Here is an 18,808-nt window from a genome sequence, read left to right as displayed (position 1 = left end):
TGACGCCTGATATTCGAATAACGTCGCGGTATGTCCGCTGGACTGCCTAGGAGGTAATTTTCTACAGCACAGGAAGAGCAACAATGATTGACTCCACAAACTAAGGACTTTGACAAGATACAAAATTTAATAGCATTTTGTGTTAGATTAAATGTTGAAAAGCGTGCATGTACTCAGATCTATTAGCTAATAACGTTACACGTAACTTTTATCCAAGGCCATAACTGATCACTACATACAGTCTTCTTGATATTTACCAATTTTAAAGTGTTAAAACGTGTCTATAGATACCATGTCGACTTAGTCAACATTTTGAGACATCTTGAGATGTAACAGAAGAAAGTCAAAGTGTCACTGCCACATGGCAGATGGCGCGTGGTACAATTATTCCAAGGACGTTCTACTACAACGTCTGTCCGTTTTATATACAAAGCTTCTAGCTGTTCATTTTCTAGGTCAGTGATGAGAGTCAGACACGTTGTTTTCATCCACTTTGTTCCGCCTTCTTATGTGCCGGCAAAATGATGGGATCACCGAAACTGTTAAGAGCCTTGCAGACTGGCAGCATGTACCAGTTTGTCAGTTGTAGATCGACGGTTTACCGCGGGAAACGTGAGCAGTCGGAGCGCAGATAGCGCATCATGCGGTTGACGTAGCGGTGGCAGTTGTTGGAATACCAAGTGTACTGACCGTATCGTCCCTTATACGCTCGGCTGCCAAAGTAGAAGGAAAAAAAGTTACACATGAATCTCGATTCTCTTCCCTTGCATTTCTTATCTGAATGATATTTAATTTATTGACTATTCATGCATACCCAGATGTCGTAATATGTCATCATTCTAGCTCTTATGGTGAGAAAGAAAGGTACTTGATATATGATGGAGGAAGAGGAATTAAACTTCGTTGCATTGGCTGACTATTGTCAGACTGAGAACTGTTGGTTACCATGATGTTGGAGGCTGTAGTGAATGGTTTCCATAGAGAGAGAGCATCCTGGCACAGAATCCTCTTGATATATACAGTAAGGGGCTCAATAGGCCCTTCACAGTCAGTGAAAAGTTGTAAAACACATATTCAAGCTCTGCCTACCTGTAAGCGGTAACTTCTGCGGTAGTGCAAGAGCTGTACCCTGCGGCTCTCCTTGACCATGTAACATCGCAGTGCCCTAGGGGACGACAACCTTCCCAGGCGACCTACATGTTGGAAGAAGTAAAAAGAAAATAGCTGTGGAGTGAGTATGTGACTTGCATTTTTTGTGCCGCGTGCCTGCGAAGCTGGTGTGTTACGCCGAAGACCTTGCCCCAGCCGGTTGGATACTATTAGTGTTGCGGGGCATGTTGTTGTTATTTAGCGCGCACACTAGAAACGGCCAGACCCGCTGTATATGTAATATCTGGATACCAGAACATACGCCAAAGGGTGGTTATACCGGCTATTCATGTACAAATACAGATACAGAAGCTGGTGTGCTTGAATGGAAGATATCTTGAATTTTATTTCGGAATAGAAGAAATCTGTATCTCAAAAACAAATCCTAAAAACCAACTGTATTCTATCTATACTAATATTAATAACCCCTAACCTTTTCAGAGGGCTCGGTCGAGCCCACGCCCCATTCGTAGATCACGCCTCGGTACAGGAGGACACGGTGGCTGGTTCTGTACAATACTTGGGGAACGTGGCGCTTCCCGCGAGAAGATCCCGAGGATGACAAGGGAGCCGTCCCGTGGTAGAAAGCATAATCTGTTCGGTTAAAAGGCATCCAATGCGATTTCAGTGCAGCAAAACTGGAATATTCTGAATAAGGCAATCTTTGTCATATTTACACATACTGCTTCATATTAGCACATTTGAGTCAGCATTTCTTTGGGCATCTAAAACTACAGAAACAAGCCCCAAGACTAGTCATTTATTTTCTGGGTGGTACCCTAAAAATCAGCCCATGGTCCTTCCAGTATCCATTTTCCTTCAGAATTTTCCAATTTTTGCTTCATGAGGTTCAATATACATTGGTATAATGTGGTTTAAAGCAGTATGTAGATAAATAAGACCAGTATCGGAACATTGGCTTTGAAAAATCAGGTTTCCAAGCCCTAAAAATACACTGGATGCCTGAATATATATTATAATGTGTTGTTGCAGTGATATAGATTGAATTGTGAAACTTTAGCGCATCGACCATGTATTATATCAAATCCCACAAGAAGGATATTTGATATAGAGTTATGAGTTTGATTTTTCTAAGGTAGAACACAATATGATACTAACAGCTGGTGGAATGATCAGGATGATCACAATCGGTCTCATCAGTGGACAGCAGGTGACAGCCATAGTTGCCTCTCACCTCTGTGGGCAGAGCCTTTGGTCGAAATGGTTACTCTCCAAGCAGAGGTTTGGGTTTTGGGGGTATTTTTAGCGTGTTTTGAAGCTTTTACATCGGGGTTTCTCTTTTGCACTGAATTTTTTTCCCACCAAAAAAAATTCAGGAAAAAAATTCAGTGCAAACCCCGATAAAAAAGGCTAAAACACGCTAAAAATACCCCAAACCTCTGCTTGGAGAGTACGAAATGGTGACAATTAATAACATACAACAACAAGGACGATATACTAATAGTCAGTTAACCCACCAAATCGTATCTTAGATTCTTATATTTCGATAGACACATCGTGAAAAAAATGCAACAAAATTTAATATTAGCTCTTCCAGGAGATGCGGTAGCAGAAAAAGAAATGCGTTTGTAGCAATACGATGTGACAATTTTGTGACAATAAAGGCAACAAGAGAAACCGGCGTGATGCTTTGAAAGGCGTGAAGGCCGGTCGCAATCATCACGTCGGCCACAAAATCATGCCAACAAAACAAAAGGTAACCACTGATTTGTAATGTTACACAAACGTTACCAACAAATTCAACGAGTAAATCAACGGAAAACTAAAAGGATTCAGAACAATCAAATGCTGATAATTTCTAACACGTTTACAGACTACAGGGAAAATTATATTCCAGTTATACTTCTATGAAGAAGAGAAATTGAAATATTACCAGCGCAGCGCAGGCGAGGACAACCAGCAGTAGTGGCTGCATAGCAAAGTGTGACGCCGCTGCCAGAGCCGTTCGAAACGTCTTCAAACACAGCAGTTGTGGACCCAGCGGGAATGATAGTCAGACGAATCACCTTTTACCCCCTTTAGGCCACAACAAGTAAATCTTATGGATGACATCCTCCGCCGACTCCAAATCTAATGCGAGCGGCCGAAAAAAAAACAAGACGGGCGGAAAAAACAAGGTTCCTACATTTTAAAGTCTCAAAAAAAGACTCCATCATTGTACAAATGGGTTTTATTCAATGCGAACATCATATACACAGCCATCATCACATATCACTGCATCAAAGAAAGAAACAAAAGATTAAATCAGAGCCTCTCTTCCAAGTTTTGTGCCGTCCACCTTCCGGCATGGCAACAGACATCTTTGCCCATTTTCGGCATGGTGACCATTGTCAAAGGACAACAAAATTTCTTGTTTTTTTTCCTCAAAATCAGGCGAAAATTAATGCGCGCGCTGATGTCATCCATAAAAATTACTTGCTGTGGCCTTATATTATTGTTAGCAAGCTTGTTTTTCAAAGTCAATGTAAGAATAGCTGTTGTAATCTGTTCTTCTATCATATGTACTTGACATTCTCTTTCATCACGCTGCCACAGGAGGCCATACCCCGTGTAGTCTCAGAATTCTTGATGGCATCTTTACAAGGACTCCGGGACAAAGGCAAGTCTCACCAGACAGTGTAGACTCATGGGCAAACTCGTACGGAATAAAGGCAAACGAAAAAAGACATGGTCATTAGCTGTCGTCGAAATCCTGTTATACTCCCACCACTTGCTTTAAGGGGCGAACCAGTTGAGAGGGTCTCTTCATTTAAGCTCCTTAGAGTAGTTGTCAGTAATAACATATCCGGAAACTGATAGAACTGAATCAGCAAACATAACTGATAAGATATTAAGATGTCACGGACAGGTTATACCCCATGTGAGTCTGTCTCTTTAGTGGTGGTGTTGAATAACATAATGTACTAAAAAAAAGTTAGTTACACTGTTTATCTAGCCTAGTCAAAGAAGTTTGCTATTCTTCGACACACAATATACTAACCCAGCGGCAAGACAGGTTGCAGATAAGCGTAGCATCTCTGGAACAAAACCCAGAAGCGACAATCTGAAATTGGTTCGTTCCTCTAGTCTATTCGCCATATCGTAGACCAACTTTGGAAGATAGCATTGAAAAAAATCTGTTTACAAGAGCTTGGAATGTTGGACGTTCTGTAAATCGTTTGAAAAATATCCAAAATACAGGCGCACACAGATGAACTATATGACAATGAAAACGAAATCACAATTTATCACGTAAGATTTTTAAAAGGCACTTGATCTTTTAGGTACCATCGACGTCCACTATAAGCATTTCATAGGTATTGTCTCGTCTGCATCAAGGACTTTCATGGGTTTTGTATCTAGAGGTTGCATGGGTTTGGTTTCGTCCTCCTGTGCACCCACATTGAGGTGTCTCTGCGCCTCTCTTTTCGCCCAGCCCGTTACAAAGTTCGGGAGAAGGTTTGCCTCTGCCTCCACAGCCAGTCTGTAGTGTTCCTCCGCCTTTTCTGACTCATCTGGCTCCCAGCTATAGAGGATGGCGAGGCAGTAGTGCGCCCAGTGGACTCGCTTGTCGCACGGAGGGGCCAGCTGCAGGTACCGATGGAACTGCTGGGTGGCGTCTTGGGGGGATAGAACCATGGAACACTCTGCTGCAAGGTGAATGGCGAGAAAACAGTCGGGCTTGTACATGAGTGCACTTGTGAACACCGGAACGGCTGCTACTGGATTGTCACGGTTTAGGTTCAAAATTGTGTCTCCGAGAACGCAGTAGATGTGGTGAAGATACTTGTACAGCGGGTCCTCTTTCCCCTTCCTGAGAATAAAGTCTAACGCCTTCCTAATCGCGCGGGTTCGACCGTCGTCGAACGGCATCAGCGCTGCCTTGAGGAATAGGCAGGAACTGCAGTTTGGGAAGTCTCCCAAGAGTTGTTCCATCCTTTCCCTATTCAACCAGAGCCCTTCGGCGCTGTAGAGGAAGTGGTTATGGCTGCTAGGAGTGAGACGTTCTTGGATAATGAACCCTTCCACAACCTTACCCACTCCCGACACGTCTCTGTACTCACTGTTGACGAGTATCTCCCCACCGGATTCCATCAACCTGAAGCCTCTGATGAAGTTTTGAGCTGTTGGAGAGTTTTTAAACTGGTACAGACTGAGTCTCCACAGCCTCAGCGGCCCGGGAGGGACGTCGTCTGAATTGACGCCTGAGGACGACCGCTTGATGTTGGCGTTTTCCCTGTCGATGGACGTTTCGGACAGCTTTTTCTGTATGAAGGATGAAGGATGAAGAAGCATTGAAAGCGTTATTCAATTACTTGACAATGCTACCAATTACAATGACCATTGCACATACAAATGCATGTACTAATTACTAGATATTTTATATAATTATATGCACACTGAAATACTAGACATACAGGTACTTCCATTGTCCTTTCTACAAAAATTCTCAATCAAAATGAACACAGGAGATCAAAAATCGCAGATACCTCTTCTAGAAGTTCGGCCAGATGTTGGTACTCTGCATCCACTAGCGCCTGTTTGAAGACGCCGAATGCCCGGTCTCCTCTGGTCATGATGACGTCCAGCAGTTTCCTGGCCTTGTAGCCTCGCCTCTGGTCAGGGATGGCGTCTAGATCCTCTAGCATCTCTTCTGTAAGAACTCCTTCTTGGTACAGGTACGGTGTGACGTAACGGGCGTCCAGGTCGCGTGACAGCGGGACGTACTTCTTCCTGATGACGTCACGATGATGGTCGGACATCGGCCTTTCCCTGACGGCGAACATCTTTCCTGGTGTAACACCGACTGAAGCAATAAAAAACAAATTAACAAAAAATAGTTTATTGATATTCCAATGCGGCATTTTATGGTAACTGATCATGTATCATGTGTTATGAGCAGGTATCTGATTAAGCATTCTATCCGCCATGGCGGCTAATTAAGTAGGGCGGCGGTAAAACTAGCCTCCTGTGCAGGCCTCCAGGCGGGTGGGAGTTTTGATACTGCGTTTTGCAGAATTTTTAACGCGTTCTTAGGCCGGCCATCCTGCAACCAGCCACCCATATTTACGCAGTAGTATCAAAACTTCCACCCGCCTGGAGGCCTGCACAGGAGGCTAGGGTAAAACTTGCCTAAGCAGGTATGCAGGCAGCGCTGCGCACAATGGACTCAAGGATTACCAGAACACTCCAAGGCCCGCCAGGTGATTTACGTTCAATGGAGTGTGTACTAAAGGCCCGGGCGATTATGGCCGGTCGACGCTTACACTGCACGAAATGTTAGCCTCCATAGCATGCCAAAAACTGGGGGTCTTCGGGAGCTTTTATGTGCTATTTTCTGATTGCATATGGACAACATATAAGCTCCTTGAGACAACATAGCTGGCCTGGTTGAATTACCCCCGTTTTTTTTTGCATGCGCGGGGTCGGTCTCTCAAAGGGAAATTAGAACTGGTCTAATCAGAAAAACAGCCGAAGACCACCACACCCCCAGTTCTAGAAGCCTGCTACGGAGGCTAATGTTTGATTTACGTATGGTAGTAAATTAAATGTCAGTTAAGTTGGCCTGATAATATTTACTTTGTAAACAGTGTTGGACGTAACAATGGTAGTGAAATACAAGTCAAGTCTGGCCAAGTGAGCATACAAAAGTCTTTATACTGGTATGGTATTTACTACTACTGCAAAAGCCAACCGTTTTTGTGCTGCCTGATTAAATCGCTTTGCGGTTGCTGGCCGCCCAACATCCAGCCGCCCCCCGAAAAGTGCGGCCTCTCTGCTGCGGGGAGCGGCCACTAAAGCCGCGGACGGCAGAGTTGGCGTTACACAGTTTTTGTGTAGTCGTACACAAAGCATCTTGTGAAAATAGACACCTTGAAGTACCGTACTACGTAGAACCGAAACCATGAAAATCTACTGCGAAACTCTACACCGATCTCAAAATAGATACTACCCAGCCGGCCCCGAGCGGTAAGCTGGTCTGTTTAACGTACACACAAAAAGCCCGTCATACCGGTTGACTGACCAAAATCATCATTCTGTCTCCGCTTTAATACTTATTCTAACGAATCGTCCCTTTATAATTGTCTTGTCACACAGACGGATTCACGCAAACGTAAGGTCACGAAATCAAATGGAAAGGGCTGTGTGCCAACAAACAGTGCATGTAACATGTTTATACTAGCACTATAGTACATGTACAAACCATATACATGGCCATACATGAAGAAGACGGCCTACTACTAGGCTACTAACCTTAATGGTGTCACCCCGCCCTCATCTAAACACACAGTACTGTCAACGTGGCGAACACTTTCACTTGTATGCGAACACTTTCACTTGACTGTATAGATCTGTTCAGAAGACAGGACACTTTCCTAGGCCCCTGGTTTTCCCCCAGTCCCAGATGTAACGAATTTGAAGGTTGTCCAACGCTAAATATAGCGTCGGGAATTTCCGGATCTGAGCAGACTGTAGGAATATATACACTTGACGTCATCGGGACGACCACCGACGCTGGGTTAAAGGTGAAAGGTTATAGGTGACTTGGCGCGTTTTCCAAAAGCTACTCTACAGCCACGTATATTCGTTTGTTACAGTGTATAGTTCTTAAACTACATGAGTATGCATGACATTTTGATTGAAAGTAAGTTTAAACGTTTAACTACGTACTACGAACTATTAACCATTGTTATTCGTATCAATAAGTTCTAGAAAGGTATCATCATGTTTCTGTCCTCCATCCTTTAAAGTCATAATCTCTATTTCATCTCTATATACATGGTTTAAGAAGTCAACAAGGAATTAATACTAGTAGTTGTACCCCAATTAAAAACGGGAATTAATAATCTTTAACAAACAATTGAAGATCTCTTTCAGCGACCAAATAACTACAGACACACAGGCAAACAAACAGTTAAACAAACGGAAAACAAAACCTTTGACGAAAAAAAATAGATATCCAGCATTACAGTCTCTACGTATGGTTAGTATCTCTTTCTAAGCGAACACCTTCTGTGCCACCTCTTTCGCCCACCCCATCACCGACGTTGGAAGACGTTTTTCCTCTGCCTGGACGGCTAGGTTATAGTGTTCCTCCGCCTTCTCCTGCTCGGATTGCCTGCTGTACAGGATGGCGAGAAAGTAGTGCGCCCAGTGGAACCGCTTGTCGCACGGAGGAGCCAGCTGCAGGTAGCGGTGAAACTGTTCCACTGCATCTACCGGTGAAAGGACCATGGAACACTCGGCTGCTAGATGCACAGCCGTCGGGTAGTCCTGCTTGTACATCAGCGCGCTTGTAAAAGCGGGTAAGGCACTAGAAGGGCTATCGCGGTACAGATTCAGCACGCTGTCTCCCAGCACGCAGTAGACGTGGTGAAGATACTTGTGTAGCGGGTCTTCTCCGTTTTCTACAATCACGTCCACCACCTTTCTCATCTCCCGTACGCGTGTCTCGTTGAACGGTAGAAGCGCCGCCTGGAGGAACAGGCAGGTACTGTCGGTGGGGTTGTGGTGTAGCTGGTTGGCCATCAGGTCGGCTACCCGTGCCTTGTCCAAGGCCAAGTGGTCGGAGTTGTATAGAAAGCGTTCATAGCTGTGTGCAGTGAGGCGCTCTTGTGCCATGAACCCTTCCACGACCTTCGCTAAGCCGTCCATGTCGGTATAACCGCTGCTGTTGAGGAGCTCAGCTCCCAGCTCCATGAGTCTGCAGCCTTCGATGATCTTCTTGCCGGAGAGAGTGGCCCTGTACGGCTGTAGGCTCAGGCGGAGGGACTTCAGCGGTCCTTCGGGAACCTCCTCCGAAGCGACCTCTGGCGGGCTTACGTACTGGTGCAGCCCACTTTCGACGGATGGTTTGGGCAACGCTGGAGGCTGCAGATGATTAAAGTACTGGTTATTTCTTCTTTCAAAAATGAAAAATACAGAAAACAATAAAGAAACTAAGGCATACACACACATAAAACACACACACACATACACACACACACATATATGCAAGAATACCTGTCCTTGGTGCTGAACGCCATCCGCAGACACGCACAAACACATTCGCACACAAACACACACACACACACACACACACACACACACACACACACACGCACACACACACATATGCACGCATACCTGTCCTTGGTGGTAAACGCCATCCATCCACACACACACATTGCCCAACAGCAATGTTGATGTTATAGCTATGTAATCACACATACCTCTTCTAGAAGTTCAGCCAAGTGTCTATACCCTGCATCCACCAGCGCCTGTTTGAAGACGCCGAAAGCCCGGTCTCCTCTGGTCATGATGACGTCCAGCAGTTTCCTGGCCTTGTAGCCTCGCCTCTGGTCAGGGATGGCGTCTAAATCCTCCATCATCTCTTCTGTTAGAACCTGAAATTATACACGTTCATATCTAAAAAGTTCAAGTATTGCTAAAGGACGACTACGGTGAGCTACATGTCGGTAAGCTTGAGGAATGCACCCACTTTGCTATACAATGCACAACTGTAACGTTACCCCCGAAAATAGTTGGTAAAGTGTAGGATACAGGAGTTTTCTTGAACACAACCAAGATTTCACACCTAAGTGATGACGTTTCGGTGTCTATCAGACACCTTCCTCAGAGCTTCTGACTAGAATAGCATTATTAAATAACATACATTTAGAGGCGAGAAGCATAACTCCAGTCCGAAGCTCTGAGGAAGATGTCTTATATATATAGACACCGAAACGTCAGCACTTAGGTGAGAAATCTTGGTTGTGTAAAAGAAAACTCCTGTATCCTGTACTTAACCAACCTGATGAAACTATTTTCGGGGGTAACGTTACAGTTGTGCATTATATAGTAGAGGGGATGTATTCCTCAAGCTTACCGACATCTAGCACACCGCAGTACATGAAAACTCCTGTATCCTGTAAGGTTAACGTCACACCGATGGAGATGGAATAAACACAAACACTCTACTCACCTTCTCCTGGTACAGGTACGGCAGCACGTACTGGGGTTTTAGGTCACGTGACAGGGGGACGTACTTCTTACGGATGACGTCACGATGTCTGTCTGACATAGGCACGTCTGCCATGGCGAAACGTCGATCTTAGATGAAAGAAAAAAAGAGAGACGACGAGGATTCTGTTAATACTATAGCTAGTCACTAGTGTCTACTACACAGGGAACCTGACGAAAATGATCACATTGGACAGGTGGTCAATATAGACAGGGTTCTTAATGCTTGGGTCAATGGAGAAATAACTTTAACCACCAAAACGTGGTCACCATGGCCAGGTGGTCCTTAAGGTGGTTGCGTGTACATATGACTGTAGGTTTATGTTGTTTATGTGGGCGTAAGATTTAGGGCACCTTTACTTTGTGCATAAGTACCATTTCGTAGGTTAAACTATGTACAAACAGCGTACACAGTTAAAATGTATGTACTTTGGAGCTCAACCTCTTCTTTAGCTGTCTACATTAGTACAGCTATGACCTACGTCTTTCGGGAGAGCATACAAAGCAGTAACGCTACGTATTCACTGTGCTGCTCTGTAACCAGGTGATGAAGCATGGCCACGATTGCTCTAAAAACTTATGCGTATAACTCACAAGCCCTGATTTAACAGCCGATTACGTACCTTCAATGCCCGAAGGAACCACTTATAGAAGTTGGAAGAATCTCCATGAAACAAGAACAACGATGGAAATGTCTTAAGAATCAGCGTCATCCTTACCTTGAGTACCGCCCAGGTGTGCAGGGTTGCCTCAGGTGAGCTCCGTTACTTCCGGGTACGTCATTGCTCTGTTCGAAAGGTGAAAGGTCACGCCACGCCCAGGTATAGTCCCAGGTACAGACGAAGCCAAAGTTCTGTATCTGCATTGGTATAGCCGGTATAACCGCCCTTCGCGTAACACACCAGCTTTGCAGGCACGCGGCGTGGCGGCAGCTAGCTATATCACACGGAACGATTTGTTACACACAATCTTTGCACATTAAATTGCAGTTGTTTAAAGCTTTCTAGTGATGATGCCCCAACTGTGCTTGGTGGCAATGAGTTCCACTCTACGATAATTGGGAAGTTGCAAATAAAGTATGCGACGCCGCAGTGCCATTTTTTTGTATATCAGCTATTAAAGATAAATGGTAAGACATTGAAGAATTCCAGAACTAGTGTGTTGCAAACATCTTTATTCTGGTTGTCAAAGTATACACCAAGTTCAGACTCGAAATCCTCCTGATTTACTGGTGAATTGCTGTTTAATCGGCAAGAAACTGCGAAGCAAATATTTGACTCTGGGCTAGTAGCAGGCAAATGTAGAGGCCTGCAAGGCAGCTCGGCTCGGAACGTACAAATGTACATAATTCCTACACGTACAACATGAGAAAACTAATAAACTTGTGAAACCTCCGCCCAAAGAACCGATAGATTAAAGCTGTGTTGCAGTTTCGTACTCCAACACCAGTAAAGGCAATGTTATGATGATGATCGCAACAATGATAATAATATATTAATAATGACTAATATTTCTCAGCAACATGAGTTAGCAATAACACTGACAGCTTTAGATAATACTTATTTTACTTAATTTAGATAATAAGTATTATTAAAATCTTTGGCAACTTCACGTTAATACAACATAATACGTCTCATATACATAATATAAAATCTGACTCTTGAAGTTTAGAGTTTAACAGAGTTCATCCATATCTTTTTCATAATAGGATAAACACTGATTTTCCGAGTAACATACTAAGTCCGTTTACGTAATCGTAAGCTCTTCCACAATAGTGGTCATTGAAATACTTTGCTCATGATTGTTCTGTTCTAGAAGAAATGTTGAGGAATCTAAAATTGATTCGTTGTGTTTGCTCATGATTCTCTGTATATTCTTCCTTTTCGCCAGGCTTGAATAAAAGAATAAAACCTTTGAAGTATCTAAAATTGATTTCTTGTGTAGATATTTATCTCAAAATCGGACCAAGCTAAGGCCCAAGTATCCGTACTTTAATTTACTGTATCAGACTTGACTTTCTTTGAAATAGCACCACAAAATAAAGGCACTTTTCAAGTTTGTTTTCTGGTACCAAGGAGACTTAACTGGGTCTACACTCTACATATAACCTCCTTCTGTATCTGTAGATGTATCTGTATCTATATAGCCGGTATAACCAGCCTTCGGCGTAACATACCAGCTTCGCAGGCACGCGGCGCGGCGGCAGCTGGCTACATTACACCGAACGACTTGTTACAACTAACCCTTGAACACCTAACTCTAGACATTTCCTTAACGGTACTCATCACGGAGTAGGCACTTCTGACAGGACCATCTGTGCTTGCTCCTTCGCCCACCCAACCTTATACGAAGGGAGCAGATTTTTCTCCTTTTCCGTGGCCAGTTTATAGTGTTCCTCTGCCTTTTCTTGCTCCGACTGGCGGCTGTATAGGATGGCGAGAAAGTAGTGCGCCCAGTGGAACCGCTTGTCGCACGGCGGGGCCAGCTGAAGGTAGCGGTGGAACTGTTCCACTGCATCAGCCGGCGAGAGGACCATGGAACATTCGGCTGCAAGGTGCACGGCTAGGGCGTAGTCTTGCCTGTAGGTAAGAGCGCTGGTACAAGCTGGCAAGGCTGGGGATGGGTCATCATAGTTCATCTCTAGAATCGTTCCACCCAGCATGCAGTAGACGTGGTGGAGATACTTGTGAAGAGGGTCGACTTCTCCTTTCTTCAAGATGACTTGCAGGACCTTCCTGATTTCCGCAGCTCGATTCTCGTCAACGGGAAGGGGCGCCGCCTGGAGGAGCAAACAGGAACTGAAGGCACGGTTTTTGTCCTCCATACTGGTTAAAAGCGCCCCCAAGCGTTCCTGATTTAAGTCCAGGTGGTCAGACTTGTAGAGAACGCGGTTCAGACTTCGCGGATTGAGGCGCTCTTGAATCATGAACCCTTCTACTATCTTCACCACGCCCTCTGGTTCCTCGTAGTCGCTGTCGCCGAGAAGTTTCGCCCCCAATTCCAGGGCTTCACAACCTCGTATCATCTTCTGTGCCGAGGCAGAAGACTTGTAGGGTTGAAACTTAAGACGAAGCCACTTCAGAGGTCCGTCCGGAACGTCTTCGATTGAGACCGCTGACTCAGCACCTTCGATATTCTTAGGCAGCTCTGGCGGTGGAGGCTGTACGGAGACGAATTAAAGTGTTGGTCAATTGCTTTGTAACAAACAAACAAACAAACAAACAAACAAACAAACAAACAAACAAACAAACAGACAGAAACAGCATCGTTTTACAGTGCTCCTTAATACTCAAGTTCTTTTTTTTTATCACAGTAGCAAAATATGTAGCCAATTCGTTGCGACAGACACATACATTTAGATGTATTTCACTGTTCACCAACATACAGCTAAGGTAAACAATGCAGAATTTGAGTTGTAACAGTTACGAAACAGGGAGGGTACACATCGAAAGTTTCAGCCAATCAAAAAGACACTATATACTAGTACCTCGTCGAGAAGTTTGGCCAGGAAAGGGAATCCAGATTCCTCCATTGATGTCTTGAAGACAGTAAAGGCCCTGTGTCCTCGTGTGGGTAACATGTCCAGGAGTTTCCTGGACTTCTCCTGTCGCCTCTCGTCAGGGATAGAGTCCAGCCTCTGCTTCATCTCCTCCGTCAGGACCTAAAAAGGACAAGAAATAGTCATGCCTTCAAGTACCAGAGTTATCAACCAAGGATTAAGGTGTGCAAAAAGTGTTTTTTCCCTAGTGCAGAGTTTTTGCAGAGTGTAACTCGCTGTCACCAAGTACAGTTGGGGCACCATCAATATATAGTTTTAAACAATGTTTAGAGATGCGCAGAGGCTAGGCGTAACATGTTTTTCGGTGGAATATAGCCATGGCAGCTGCGAAGCTGATGTGTTACGCCAAGGGACGTTTATACCGACTTGTATACAGAAACAGAAGCTGGTATGTTACGCCGAAGGGCGGTTCGATACCGGCTATACTACGTACAAGCTAATGTGTTACGCTGAAAGGTGGTTATACCGACTAAGCCTATCTACCTACCTACCTACCTAGTCCCATCTATACAGATAAAAATTCTATCTATAAAAATTCTATCTATACAGATAAAAATTCAGATACCCCTTCCTGGTACAGGTAGGGAATGACGTGGTTAGCGTGCAGGTCACGTGAGATGGGGACGTAGTTCTTCCTCAGAAGTTCCCGGTGTTTCTCGGACATGGGTCTGTCTGACATGGCGACTGGTCTGTCAGAGATAGGAATAATAATAAACTATTATGCTGTTTCGCAAAAAAAAAAAAAACAGTTACTCAAGCAACTGGAAACGGTCAGACGTTTCAGGTAGCATCCACTACCTTTCGTCAGTGACATTAAGACAGGGGTGCCAGAGTATACAGTGCAATTATACGGAATAAAGTGCAATTCTAGTAGTATACAGTGCAATTTTACTAGTATCGTATTATTCTGTTAACCTGAATTAGCCATATATGCCAGTACTGTATGTCTCACCGATGGAAGCTAATTTATGAAAAATAAAGGCAGCTAAAGATAATAAAATTCGAGGCGTGAAACCCCTTGAGGCCTCTTAACACAGTACGAAAGCGAAACTAGATGGTGCTGAATACTTCCTAAATTTTTACTAGATTCGTAGTCTTTGTGAGCTTGTAGACATCTTATAATAGGCAGTTTCAACTAGAAGTATTCTAAGGATGTGCATTGTTACGAGAAATGAACGTATACTTGAAAAATTACAGGTAAATTCATGAGGTACTTACCTTACGACGTAGACAGGTGAGACGACGCCTTAAGTTACTTCCGGGTTTGAACGTACAGGTGAGTTCAAAGGTCACGGCGCAACTTTACACAATACGAGGTTACCCTAGGTCTGGAAAATAGGCGACACGAAAACGTGGATACAAAAACATGAAAATAAACTTATTCCTTATATGAATACGTGGAATATGTGGAAATGTACCATTAATACTAAACACAGGTGATCTACAACATTTTACCAAGTTTCGTCTACCTTAACTTTAGTCAGAAATAGACTAGTGTTTCTCTAAAATGATCTCGGTGTTACTAAGATATTCTTTAATAGAGGAAATATTCAATGGTATGTCGTAAAGGAATCTGCGACATTGTAGATTCCTTTCTTTCAGAATGTAACCTCCCTTCTAACTGTATGTACATTTTTAGCCTGGAGAGAAAAAAAAAGATACGCAAAAATGAGATAGCCCGATAAAAACACGCCAAAAATAAGCCGAAGCCTAAATCCCTGCATTGAGACCACCAGGGCTAAGCGCCCATGCCTGTGTATCTGTAGCCAGGCCATGTCCTTGGTGCTGAAATGGGAGATCCCCAAGGCGGACGTGAGAGGAAACATGGAAGTGACGTCGTTTGGTGCTAGTCTCCACCAGACTCCTTTGCAGGCTAAATAAATGGTACAAATCGGCCTAAAATGCGGATATCATTGGCCATATGGCCGGCCAACTCCTCTGGCCAATGATACCTACTGTCCAAGCAGAGGTTGTGGGGGAATGATCGTTACCTTTTTATATATATGGGCGTTTTTTTGTCGCTACCCCCACCGTCGGTGGCCGCGGAGCTTCTCTAGCTAATGGATACTGCCTGGCCAATTTGATAGTCTTTTTGCCACCGAGAGGGACCTGCTTGGAGATTAAATGATACCCCCCTTTTATGGCGATTTCAACTATTTATTCAGCCTGCAAAGGAGTCTGGTGGAGACTAGTTTGGTACAGAAGAACGTTGAAGCTCGCCCCCTGCAAAACGGGTGATAATGACCAAGTACCATGGACACCGAAAAGTGGAAGCAACAAATGGCCAGGAGGTCCTTATGTATGGAGGGTTGGTTACTAGCACTAGCACAGGTTTGACTGTACAACCATGTAAACTATAAAGGATAATATACATTTAGCCATGATTAAAGCCAGCCTATGCGTGTAAGAAATAATTAGCACAGGCAGAAATTTAAAAAAAGTGACCAGAGAAAGGAGTGTTTTGATACTTTTATTGATGGCTAACAGGAATATGGAAAATAACATAACTCTTTGTCGTCTGTATATATGTATGATGTAAGCCACAAACCAACTTTTAACAAAGAAACACCTGTCTGTAATACAATATGGTAGCCTTCTTTGCCTGCCACCCATTACATACCACATCTGACACATGCATGTGCTCCTAACTCCGGAGCTGTTACAATATATGGTCAGTGGAAAGGCAGTCCTTAGTTTGTTTAGGTACTCAGCTCTACCTATAGAACAAGTTTTCTGTCTACGTTCAAGCATTTGTACATGTATGAAGACATCTAAATGTCTTTCAAACTGTTACATACAAAAGCCATTGTACCAGTCTGATGATTTTTCCAGTAATGATTCTATAAAGAACAGAAATACTGCATGGAAGGCAGAAACACATCGAAGGCCTCATAATTTCTGTTCAACAATAAAAGATTTCTTTTCCAAAACATTGATGAACAAGACAGTTGAAAACAAATCATAACTAAGACCCACACGGTACAGGCAAATAATCATACTTTCCATCATTATTATATCTATCATAGTTGGGACGATCAAACGTAATATTTTTTCACTTTAAACTTTGGGGACCTTCAATCTATCACAGCGTTGATTTTTTTTGTAAGAAATTATCAATTTCTAAGTCTTTAAATTTCATCACATAATCATCAATCACAACCAAAAATAGAACTTTGAATCAAACATGAACAAAAAATCTACATGACAGGGTTGCATGCTTATTTAATTTTACATCTTTGAAAAATAATGTTACAGAATTGGGTAGTGCAAAAGCTAAATTAGGGTCCAGAATATGTTCAACTTCTCTTCCTAAGTAATACACATGATGATATACGTCACTTTTGCTGACTCTGCAATATGTATATGTAATCCTATAGCATCCTAATCTCCAAGCAGATGTGAGAATCAGTCTCAGTGTTTTTGAAACACTTAGTATGTCTTTCTAGCAGTACTCCTCTTTAGGGCTAGCAGGAGGCTAGCCCCAAGAAAGCGTGCACCACTTGAGATAGACACTGAAATGCAAAGGCTGGAAAAGACCTACAAAAAAAAACCTGACCAATCTGCTTACATATTATTCAGAGTATCCTACATGTGTATAGGGCATACAGTTCAACCATTTCCATCTAGTACATCATAATCATACAGCGTTCACCAGTGAGTAGGCATATCTCTTCAACTATCAACAATGTCTATGGTAATACCTGCTTGCAAAATAGGCTGATTTGCACATATTTACAGATATACACTTTAGTATGCACAGTTGGTGAGGTGGCCTTCATGGAGAATGTACCATTAGTCTCAGGGGGTGCAGGATTTGTTTTCTTGTTAAATGTTTTCACAGTTATCCTTCCATTCAGCAATAGCTGTTAAGGACCAATGTATCTCTGTATCAGTTACTGTAATAGTATTTTTTTTCAGCGCAGCAGCTGGCTATATCACGCTAGACAATTTGTCATGCCTAATGTTACTACAAGTGTTTACAGATGTGAATTTCATGCTGTAAAACTAAGGAGGTTACAGTGGGTTGGTAAAACCAACCTAAATGGAGCTTCCTCTCAATACACTATTTGAAATGTGGTTGGTATAGGACATTGTGTTGAGATAACAAATTTTGTACATCATTATATATTGTGCACCCCCCTTCAGAAGTATTCTGACATAGCCTCTGTAGCAGGCTTATAGAAGTGGGGGTTTGGTGGTCTTCCGCTGTTTTCTGATTAGCCCAGTTCTAAACGGGGGTAATTCAACCAGGCCGGCAATGTTGTTTATATGCAATCAGAAAATAGCACATAAAAGCTGCCAAAGACCCCCCAAACCCCCAGTTTTTGGCATGCTATGGAGGCTAATTCTGACACATGTAATGGTATGGTACAGATGAACACTGTACATTTTACACTATGTTCTGTATCTGTATTAATTAGTCTACAGGTATGATAGTAGGACACCAGGTTCAGTAGCCACCTTCTTTATGTTTTATATGGACAGCATCCAAACATTCAATTTACCCGATGACATAGTTTCTGTATATGGTTAGACATCTTCAGAAATACTCCTGCTTTTCAAATTTTTTTTACTGATTCGTAAACATTCAGTCTTTTATCTTTCATCATTTCTGAAAAGAATCACATAATTTGGTAACATGTTGTTGCATCAAATTTTCAAGAATTTTCAGTCTGACAATTGAATCAGATATAATTTGCAGCAGTCACTCCACCATGCTCGTTTGTATCTTTTAACAAATCCTAGCCTACATATACAGTCATGTATTGTTGATTGTGGCCTTAGTTTTGTATATATCATTAGGATAATCATTTTCAAGATTTCCATTTTGTTTTATCCATATTCACCTGTTGTTAATTCCAAATTCCTATGATTACATGTATATAGATGTGTACAAATCTTACACACAGGTACTGTTACACCTCTTAAGTAACATAACACTCCTATAGCACTTAGTAGTCTTTAGTTAACAAAGAAAAAAGTCCCTATGCTAGCAATGTATTTTTGTTAACCACATAAAAAGGTAGTCCAGCTACTTTTTATTACTGAAAAAAAATTGCATGCATATTTATTTTTTTCCGTTCATTTGTTTATAAA

At 42.9% G+C, this 18,808-nt stretch overlaps 4 protein-coding genes and 2 long non-coding RNA genes across 6 annotated transcripts; all 6 read right to left on the bottom strand.

Moving 5' to 3' along the window:
* Positions 1-539: 539 nt before the first annotated feature.
* On the bottom strand, positions 540-1,762 carry LOC109483521. Its single transcript, XM_019786553.1, has 3 exons — positions 1,583-1,762; positions 1,090-1,193; positions 540-713 (listed from the first exon to the last, which is right to left on the bottom strand). The coding sequence occupies exons 1-3, from the start codon at positions 1,760-1,762 to the stop codon at positions 599-601; spliced, it is 399 nt and encodes a 132-aa protein (XP_019642112.1). The 3' UTR covers positions 540-598.
* Positions 1,698-3,136, bottom strand: LOC109483553. The gene is made up of 3 exons (XR_002141016.1): positions 3,044-3,136; positions 2,269-2,359; positions 1,698-1,743 (listed from the first exon to the last, which is right to left on the bottom strand). It is a non-coding gene; the product is annotated as an uncharacterized LOC109483553 (long non-coding RNA).
* Positions 3,137-4,449: 1,313 nt separating this feature from the next.
* LOC109483520 lies at positions 4,450-5,937 on the bottom strand. The gene is made up of 2 exons (XM_019786552.1): positions 5,640-5,937; positions 4,450-5,415 (listed from the first exon to the last, which is right to left on the bottom strand). The coding sequence occupies exons 1-2, from the start codon at positions 5,934-5,936 to the stop codon at positions 4,450-4,452; spliced, it is 1,263 nt and encodes a 420-aa protein (XP_019642111.1). The 5' UTR covers position 5,937.
* Positions 5,938-8,144: 2,207 nt separating this feature from the next.
* On the bottom strand, positions 8,145-10,235 carry LOC109483547. Its single transcript, XM_019786582.1, has 3 exons — positions 10,115-10,235; positions 9,357-9,536; positions 8,145-9,021 (listed from the first exon to the last, which is right to left on the bottom strand). Exons 1-3 carry the CDS (start codon positions 10,226-10,228, stop codon positions 8,149-8,151), a joined length of 1,167 nt encoding a protein of 388 aa, XP_019642141.1. The 5' UTR covers positions 10,229-10,235; the 3' UTR covers positions 8,145-8,148.
* A 2,131-nt stretch (positions 10,236-12,366) lies between these two features.
* LOC109483548 lies at positions 12,367-14,390 on the bottom strand. The gene is made up of 3 exons (XM_019786583.1): positions 14,277-14,390; positions 13,640-13,813; positions 12,367-13,312 (listed from the first exon to the last, which is right to left on the bottom strand). The coding sequence occupies exons 1-3, from the start codon at positions 14,388-14,390 to the stop codon at positions 12,437-12,439; spliced, it is 1,164 nt and encodes a 387-aa protein (XP_019642142.1). The 3' UTR covers positions 12,367-12,436.
* A 1,775-nt stretch (positions 14,391-16,165) lies between these two features.
* Positions 16,166-17,962, bottom strand: LOC109483603. The gene is made up of 2 exons (XR_002141023.1): positions 17,249-17,962; positions 16,166-17,061 (listed from the first exon to the last, which is right to left on the bottom strand). It is a non-coding gene; the product is annotated as an uncharacterized LOC109483603 (long non-coding RNA).
* Positions 17,963-18,808: the final 846 nt, after the last annotated feature.

This window comes from Branchiostoma belcheri, unplaced genomic scaffold, assembly GCF_001625305.1.
Source record: "Branchiostoma belcheri isolate BF01 breed outbred unplaced genomic scaffold, Haploidv18h27 scaffold65, whole genome shotgun sequence".
In the NCBI taxonomy this organism is placed as follows: domain Eukaryota; kingdom Metazoa; phylum Chordata; class Leptocardii; order Amphioxiformes; family Branchiostomatidae; genus Branchiostoma; species Branchiostoma belcheri.
This window is presented reverse-complemented; position numbering and strand designations above follow the sequence as displayed.

Bases quoted from the DNA above. Each gene is read 5' to 3' on its own strand.
- LOC109483521 (XM_019786553.1), bottom strand. From the start codon at position 1,762: ATGCCTTTTAACCGAACAGATTATGCTTTCTACCACGGGACGGCTCCC. The intron at 1,194-1,582 runs GTTAGGGGTTAT...TCCAACATGTAG, and splicing joins CGACCGAGCCCTCTGAAAAG to GTCGCCTGGGAAGGTTGTCG. The intron at 714-1,089 runs GTAGGCAGAGCT...CTACTTTGGCAG, and splicing joins GCAGAAGTTACCGCTTACAG to CCGAGCGTATAAGGGACGAT.
- LOC109483520 (XM_019786552.1), bottom strand. From the start codon at position 5,936: ATGTTCGCCGTCAGGGAAAGGCCGATGTCCGACCATCATCGTGACGTC. The intron at 5,416-5,639 runs GTATCTGCGATT...TCCTTCATACAG, and splicing joins TGGCCGAACTTCTAGAAGAG to AAAAAGCTGTCCGAAACGTC.
- LOC109483547 (XM_019786582.1), bottom strand. From the start codon at position 10,228: ATGGCAGACGTGCCTATGTCAGACAGACATCGTGACGTCATCCGTAAG. The intron at 9,537-10,114 runs GTGAGTAGAGTG...GTATAATTTCAG, and splicing joins CGTACCTGTACCAGGAGAAG to GTTCTAACAGAAGAGATGAT. The intron at 9,022-9,356 runs GTGATTACATAG...AATCATCTGCAG, and splicing joins AACTTCTAGAAGAGGTATGT to CCTCCAGCGTTGCCCAAACC.
- LOC109483548 (XM_019786583.1), bottom strand. From the start codon at position 14,390: ATGTCAGACAGACCCATGTCCGAGAAACACCGGGAACTTCTGAGGAAG. The intron at 13,814-14,276 runs GTATCTGAATTT...TGTCCTTTTTAG, and splicing joins CCTACCTGTACCAGGAAGGG to GTCCTGACGGAGGAGATGAA. The intron at 13,313-13,639 runs GTACTAGTATAT...GTCTCCGTACAG, and splicing joins TGGCCAAACTTCTCGACGAG to CCTCCACCGCCAGAGCTGCC.